The sequence below is a fragment of the Crocuta crocuta genome, unplaced genomic scaffold (genome assembly GCF_008692635.1).
Source record: "Crocuta crocuta isolate KB4526 unplaced genomic scaffold, BGI_CrCroc_1.0 scaffold234, whole genome shotgun sequence".
Taxonomy (NCBI): Eukaryota; Metazoa; Chordata; class Mammalia; order Carnivora; family Hyaenidae; genus Crocuta; species Crocuta crocuta.
The window spans coordinates 355,246-363,274 of record NW_027529647.1 but is presented as its reverse complement, the minus strand read 5'-3'; the positions used below and the strand labels follow the sequence as shown (position 1 = coordinate 363,274).

The 8,029-nt window shown below is 44.0% G+C and overlaps 2 protein-coding genes across 2 annotated transcripts in view; both read right to left on the bottom strand.

The window, feature by feature from the left end:
• Positions 1-409, bottom strand: part of EEF2KMT (eukaryotic elongation factor 2 lysine methyltransferase) — a 14,151-nt gene extending 13,742 nt beyond the window's left edge. Inside the window, exon 1 of the mRNA XM_077762753.1 lies at positions 344-409. Within this exon, the coding sequence (XP_077618879.1) occupies positions 344-409 (66 nt within the window). The remainder of the gene's footprint in view (positions 1-343) is intronic.
• Positions 410-436: 27 nt separating this feature from the next.
• LOC144230409 (ectonucleotide pyrophosphatase/phosphodiesterase family member 7-like) overlaps positions 437-8,029 on the bottom strand; it is a 32,993-nt gene continuing 25,400 nt past the window's right edge. The window contains exons 3-5 of the mRNA XM_077762752.1: positions 7,253-7,879; positions 4,961-5,201; positions 437-558 (exon numbers count right to left, since the gene is read on the bottom strand). Of these exons, the coding sequence (XP_077618878.1) occupies positions 437-558; positions 4,961-5,201; positions 7,253-7,879 (990 nt within the window). The remainder of the gene's footprint in view (positions 559-4,960; positions 5,202-7,252; positions 7,880-8,029) is intronic.

The window sequence follows — 8,029 nt, the reverse complement described above, 5'->3', positions numbered from 1 at the left end:
GCGGGGCGCGTGGGAGGCGGGGCCAGGGTGGGAAGGGGTGGGCCTGGGGGGTTTAGGGGCGGAGTGAGAGCTTTGGCGCCAAGTGAGGGCGGGCGCGAGGCGACGGTTCTGTAGTAGCGTCCAGTCAGGCGAAGTGCCAGGTAATCATTCTCGCTGTTCCCGCGCCTTCACGAGGCTCTTTTTGGCGGACGCATAGCGCCCTCCCTGTTGCGCTGCTGGGGGGTGGCCGCGTCAGGCCGGGCGATAGGAGCCTCAGGCCTTTGCCGCCCCCTCGGGTCGAGGTGCTGGGTGGGGTAGGTAGTGCGGTTAATGGGCAAGGAAACACAAGTCACTCAGGCATTACCTCCCGGGGCGCTGCAAGATGAGTGGAGGGCTGTGACCTGTGCCCCTCTGTCCGAATCTTAAACATTCGTTCGTAGGGAGGCCGTCGCGGGGTTTAGTCCTCTTTGCGGTCCGCCTGCCCTCCACAGCGCGGTGCTCTGGGCGGCGACTTCGAACCACCTCCGCGGTGGGAGCAGTGCACCGAAGTGCATTCCAGGGCGGGGAAGGGGCGAGGAGCTTGGCGAGGTCAGGCTAAGGTCACGCCCTCTCCGTGACCTCCTCAATACCAGGCCAGACCTCCCAGTACCCCGACCTAGGGTCCGCCCCTAAACCAGCCTGGTCTTCACCAAACACTTATTACGTGCCTACTGCCTGCTCGGTCCTGTCAGGCGCGACCGTGAGGGAAACCCAGGCGTGTCCCTGCCCTTCAGCGTGAAGCAAGCTTGCCGGCGAACTCCCGGAACTAGGATGACTTACAAAGGTGGGAGTTTTGACTTTGTGGGGAAAGGAAGCTGAAGAGTAAGAGAGCTCCTGGGGGTGGTGGGGGATGGGGAAGAAAAGAAAAAAGTTATTATTTCCATTAGACGTTATTATGTCTTGAGTGAAAGTCAGGATAGACAGCAACCCACCGGCGCTGCCTCTGGAGTTTGAACTGTGTTCAAAGTCTAACACATTTACTTCAGCACATCTCTCATAAAACTCCATTTGGAAGAGTCTTGAGAGCTAATTTGCTAAATATACTTGCAGAAGGTAGATGAGGGGACAGATTAAATGTTATTACCCCTTTCACATGAGAAACACTGAGCCCTCTCAGCTATGAGAACAAGAGAGGAGAATTAATTCTAATCGAATGCATTTATTCTCATATCTGTTGTTCTTCCACCAGTACCAAGTGAGCACAGAATCCCACACAAGAATGGTTTGTCTTTTATTCTCTTGACACCATTGATTTAAATAAAGAGGGTGGACTGTGATTATTGCTGTGTTTTTACAGGGAATTAATGGTTTCTGGGTCTGATGTTGCAGAAATCCTCTTAGTCACAATAACCTGAGGTAGAATCATCTGAGATATGATGAGCCTTAACCAGGGCCGAGTCTTGATCCTAAGGGAATGATGCTTCAGAACTGGGCCAGGCCGATTGGTCCACTTTTGCTGTTTTGCTCAGCTCTCTGCCTGCAGTAGACAATGAAAACCAATGGGAAAGGGTCAAACTCATAAATACTAGGCTTATTCTGTTAACACACAAAGTAGCTATTAATTGCCTTTCTTCTGAGGAGCAAAAGGGCATGTACAGTCAGTGCCATAATAAGTAATACCGTATGATGTTATACGAAGATATTAATAAATCTAGGCAGGTTCAGCCTTTCCTTATGCCAGATGGGATGTAGTTTGGGAAAGGACCCCGAGTGGTCTATAGCACAGAAGAAACCTTTATTTTGGTGTGCAGGCTCTAGGGAGGGACAAAGGTCATAAGGTCACATATCTCAGATCTGAAGGGATTTTCAGCGTCCAGGGACCTCACAGGTGTGTGTTCAGGTGTAAATGAAGATTAGGTACTACAAAAAGTAAAACTTCCGGGGAGCGTTGTTATGGAGAGAAGCATTAGGACACGTCCCACGGTCCTGGCAGTGGCAAGAGGGGATGTGTATGTGCACATGTTATATTAAAGATTCAACTTCTGGATTTGAGGTTTTTAACAACAACAACAATGGCAACAATAACAACGACCATCTAATGGATTTTAACTGTACAGAATGGTTGCGTCTTAGAAATTATGCTGTGGGCATGGCATTCAATCAATACATTGAAGTTTTTCCTTTATCTCTCCTATAGCTGATGGTTTCTGTAGAAAAGGACCAATTGATTTTTTTTTAAATGTTGCTTCAGGGTGTAGAGACCTTTATAGGTCATGTTTCAACTTATAGGAAATTTTTATAGTTCAAATATAAATTACATTAAATGTGGGCTTTGTAATGGAGTTAAGGTTAAGTAAAGTTCTGACTTTCCTTAGGCAGTTTATAGTGTTCAGGAGGCCTCCATTCTGTTGAGACAGGAGCTATGTTAAAGCCAAAGAATGGTCAGGGTTGGGTATAATAAGGAATATGGGAAGCTCAGTCTAATGTTATAACTGTTGAGATATAGAAAGAGGTGCACCAGGGCTCTATACTGCTTTAGTTGGTGGCAGAACCAGTGGTATGGGTTGTCCCTCCAGAGAATATGTCTGAGTCCCCGGTACTTTGGACATTATGGTATTGGTGATCTTATTTGGAAATAGAGTCTTTGCAGATATAATTAAGGTGAAGTCCTCCTGGATTACAGAGGGCCCTAAATCCCATGACTGGTTTCATGGACACCAGAGAAGAGAACACCATGTAAAGACAGAGACACAGGGAGAAGATTGCCATGTGATGTTGGAGGCAGAGACTGGAATGATGTATCTGTAAACCAAGGAATACCAAGGATTGTCAGCAACCACCAGAAGCTAGAAGAGGCAAGGAAGGATTCTCCCATACAGATTTCAGAGGGAGCTTGGACCTTCCAACACCTTGATTTTGGACTTTACCCTCCAGGTCTGTGAGACAATAAATATCCATTGTTTTAAGCCGGGTACTTTGTGGTACTTTGTTATGGCAGCCATGGAAAACTAATACAACTGGTATTTAATTTTGGAGGCCCAGTACAAAATGGAAATGCAGGGTCCTTGTTAAAAAAATAAAGAATTCTGAGGCACCTGAGTGGTTCAGTTGATTGAGCTTCTGACTTTGGATTCCCACTCAAGTCATGATTCTAGGGTTGTGAGAGTGAGCCCTGAATTGGGCTCTGTGCTGAGCATGGAGACTGCTTGGGATTTTCTCTCTCTCTCTCTCTCTCTCAAATAAAATTAAAAAAATTAACAATTCTGGGGGCGCCTGGGTGGCTTAGTCGGTTAAGCGTCCAACTTTCGCTTAGGTCATGATCTCGCGGTTCGTGGGTTTGAGCCCTGCGTCGGGCTCTGTGCTGACTGCCGTTTCAGAGCCTGGAGCCTGTTTCAGTCTGTGACTCCCTCTCTCTCTGACCCTCCCCTGCTCACGCTGTCTCTCTCTCTCTCTCTCTCCTAGAAATAAATAAAACATAAAAAAAAAAAATTAACAATTCTGAAATGGTGACAGTAGATTATTAAACCAAGTTGGGGGCTCTTTTGAGCCCTAGGCCTTGAGTGACTGCTCACTTTACAAGTCATGAACCTGGCTCTGGTTGCTGGGTTCTCAAAGTGCGGGAACCCCTCTGGCATGCAGGAAGTGGTTAAAGTGGATTATTATAATGTACACTGATCAACCCTGGGAAACCCAAAGAATACTCACTTCTTTTTCCGACAAATGGCTGTGTATATCACGCTAGCAACAAACAGAACTGTAAGAACTCCTGTGACAATTGTGAGACCAAACGCTATCTTTTCGAGAGGGAATGTCTTCTGTGTCTCCTCCGCTCCTGATAAAATATCAGATGGTTTTTAATCGTCTGATTATTAAGTGGCTGTTCTGGCTGCTCCTGGGTCCCTGGGAAGTTTTCCATCTAGGCTCTGGTGAATATTAATTATGGAAATGAAATGTACATTTAACCCAAGAAAGTGCTCACTAGAGAAACCTCATAGGGCAAGTCATTGAAAGCCGATTTACTAAATGACCTATTCGCCAAATGACCCATTTGCCTAATGACCATTTTGCCAAGTGACCAATTTGCTAAAAGCGAATTTGCTGAAAATCAGTTGGGGGGACATTCTCCTTATCAATAACTGACAACAGTCAGACACCTTACCCCAGGTTCCCAATGGGCTATGAGACAGAGGTAGGGGCCAAATAGTTATAGCAAAACTCTAAAACTTAAAAATCCTCAATAATTTGATGAGTTAGTCATTCATTTAAGTAGTTTCCTACAAAATGGCTTGCTTCCTGTAAATTCACAAGAAAATCATGTGCAACGGCTTAGAAGAAGGGAAAAGGGTGTCCTTTATACTCTGTTTTGATTGAGTGTAGTTGCTTCCAGTATGATAAATCACTGAGCAGCATCTAAGTCTCTCCTGGCAGAAGAAAAGCTGGCCACTGGTTGCATACAACTTCATTCTCAGAGACTATTCCATTCTTCCTTTATATCACCCAGATTTAAGGTTTTGAATTCTTAAGAATTAGCATCCCCATTTACAGAAATATCCCTTTCCCTCTTTTTTCAGCAATGAGTGGAGTGGTAAGGCTTCCTCCACTGTGAGCAGCTTTCTTCAAGGAACTAGCAAGGCTGAATTGCTGAAGGAAGGCTGCTTTTCTGTATCTATAAGAGGCATCAGGGGGCAGATTGCATGTGATTTCTAAGGATCAGAAGGATTATTGCTTTACTTTCTCCATGGAGAACCTTTCTTTGGCCCCAGAGGCACTGTATGAAATGTCACCAGGACGTGGAGGGATTCCCTGCTTCCTTTGCTACCTGCTTAGAGCTGCTGCTATCTTGCCCTGCAGGTGCCAAAGCTGCTGGGGAAACAGGATTATTCTGCTCAATTCTGCCACTGGCCCCCTCACTCCCTTGCCCCATCCTCTTTTTCATTCTTTTCTATCTCAGGACAGAACAGATCACACTGCCAATTTTCTGGTGGTTGCTCTTGTATCTCACCTGGCTGCTGCTCATTGTATGAGTCCACAAGCATTTCCTCCGTGACTGCCAGGGAGCCATTATGGGGTTCAGGGGTAACCCCCAGGAGCTTACACATGAGTGGGTAGATGTGGATGCTGTCAAAAGGCTCAGCTAGGTGATTCTTCTTGAAATCTGGCCCAAAAGCTCTGAATATGGTCTTCATGTCCATAAGGGCATTATCAAAACCATGATCTCCTTTGTTGAAATATAGTATATATTGCTGAAAAATAATAATAACAAAACCATTTTAGATTCCAGTCCCCTGAAAGAAAACTATCCCTTAGTTATTGTCATGCTTGTCAGATCATGGAACCCTTGAAAATTTAAATGACAAGGAAGGACACTGCTTTGCAGTGCCAAAGAGAAGAGCAAGGAATGAAAGATCTTTAAGAAAGAGAATAAACAAAGCATACTCATTAGACACCGCAAGAAGATAATACTGGCAAAAATAATAAGCTCAGACATAGTGCCTCTGGTGATAGCCTCATGTGGATAGCCTCAGGTGCTTTGCAATTCCTTAATCCTAAAGAGAGAAGAATAACACCCACTTCACTGTGTACATCAAGGCAGGCAGGAGGATGGGGATCTGAGAAATGTAGTCAATGAGAGGCACTGAGACCCAAATGATTTTCTGTCTAATGGTCAGTTCAGAAGATTCCCTGTTCCCTCAAACCTGGTTGATTATGTTGGGAATGTGACTATTGCATTAAAGTCCTTCACATCACTCTCAACTTGTTACATCATGAACCAGGTTTAGAAAGAGGCCATTGGCTATGGAATCTCTCTTTGACAAGAGCTTAGCTTTGGGCATGCATCCTCAGTGTTCTGGGTCATGTGAGGGATTGCAAAATATCAAGAAATTGTTGCATTTTACTGTGACTGTTTCCACCAACGTTAAACAATAACCTTATGAATTTTCCTATACCTGTTGTACTCTGAAGAGATTGCAAACATAATTATGTTTGGCTCATGTGTATAGCTTAGGAAAAGAGTTCTTCAAACTGTCTGGGATGATCTTCTGTCATGAGATGTTTAAACATCACCTAAATTTTGTTCTGCCATGAATTACTGGCTGATAGTTAACAAAAACCAGACCACCTTACAAATGTCTCACAGTTAACATTGATTTTGGTATTTTCTTCTTTAGGCTTGCTTATTTTTTCATAACTGTTTGTTGAGATATAATTGTATAATTACCATATAATGTACCCATTTAAAGTGTACAATTCAATGATGTTAAATTTTTTCACAGAGTTGTGCAATATCACCACAATCAATTTTCATCACCCCAAAAAGAAACTCTGTACCCTTCAGCAGTTGCTCCCCATGCCTTCCGTACATCTCTCCCCTTCCCCCAACCTAGACAGCCACCAGTCTGTGTTCTGTTTCTATAGATTTGCTTATGCTGAACATTTCATTTAAATAGAATCATACATAGTCCTTTGTATCTACTTTTTTTCAGTGAACATGGTGTTCTCAAGGTTCATTAAAGTTGTAGTGTATATCAATACCTTGTTCCTTTTAATGGCAACATAATATTCCATTGTATGGATATACCATATTTTGTTTATCCATTCATCAGTTGATGGGCAATTGGTTTGTTTTCACTTTTTGATTATTATGAATAATGCTGTTGTGAGCATTTGTTTATAATTTTTTTTGTGTATGAATAGGGTTTCTTCTTCTTCTCCTCCCCCTCCCCTTCCTCCTCCTCCTTCTCCTCCTCTTCCTTCTCTTTCTCCTACCTCCCCACTTGCCCCCCTCCTTTCCCTCTCCCTGTCCCTTTCCCTCTCTTTCTCCTTTTCCTTCTTGATAGGTGTAAAGGGGAGCCAGCATATGGTTATTATTGGTGAATCTACTGGTGATCTGTGCATGGTGATCAAGCAAGCACACAGGCTTGGATTCAAACGGTAGTCTTATACTTCTAATCCAGAATCACTTGTCTCTAGCTTTGGCTTATTTCTCATTAAATGAAACAGGGGAGATAAGAGTATTTATTTTTAGGGTTGATGGGAAGACAAAAATGAAACAACTAGTGTTAAGTTTTTAGTACAGTGATGGACAGAGCCTTGGTCAGGGATGTTTGTCATTATAATTGCATAGCAGTAACATGGGACAGGGTTGGTTGGGTGGGACGTGGGGTGAAGGGATGGGGAACACTTAGAGAGCAGTGGATTACAACTTATGTTTTAATTTTTTTTCAGAATCGTTTCTCTCTAGAGGCTGTCTCCTAGATGCAAGGTGACTTTATTCATTTTAGAATCAACTCACCCCATTGATGTTATAACCAGAGTGAGCGTACATCACAATTGGCAGGACCCGCTTGTGTTTAGCAAAATGGAAGCGTTCTGGGAATTCCTCCTTCTTGTACACATTGAGGTAAGGGTGTGCATTCTTCAGTCCTTGGTAAACATCTTCCTCTTGCCCTGGTTTGGGCAGGATCATCCCAAAGCCACCGTAGTCCACGATATCAAACTTGACCAAGGCTGTGAAATTAATGTAGTTTGACAAGAGGATCTCAGTGACAATGGGGCTCTTTTTTACTGTGGTCATGCCATGGTCTGATGTGATGATGACATTGAGGTGCTTGGTCAAGCTGTGCCTCTCAATGGCTTCCACCAGGTACCCAATGGTTCTGTCAATTTGCTGAATCATCACCCTTCTGTTCTTTGTCTCAGGCCCAAATTTGTGTCCCACATTATCTGGCTCTCCATAGTACAGAGTCACAAAGTCAAAGTCTTCCTTAGTGAACCAGTTCATGACAATATCGATGTTCTCCCTCCACTCTGTCTCATTGCTGTCTGGGTGATTGTAAGACTCCACCAGGGACCGCTGAACAGCCTCCCCTTTGTACTTTGCACCTCCCCCAGGATAGTGGAATGATGCTGTCTTCCTCCCCTGCAAGTACAAGAAGAAAATTGTATCAGGGCTATATCTTATATCTTTCACATAATAAGCAAAGCCTGACTTGTTGACGTCTCTGCCCTAGTCCAGAGGCATAGAGAACATGTGAGCTTTGGAGTCAGATGGGGTTGGACTTCATTCCTG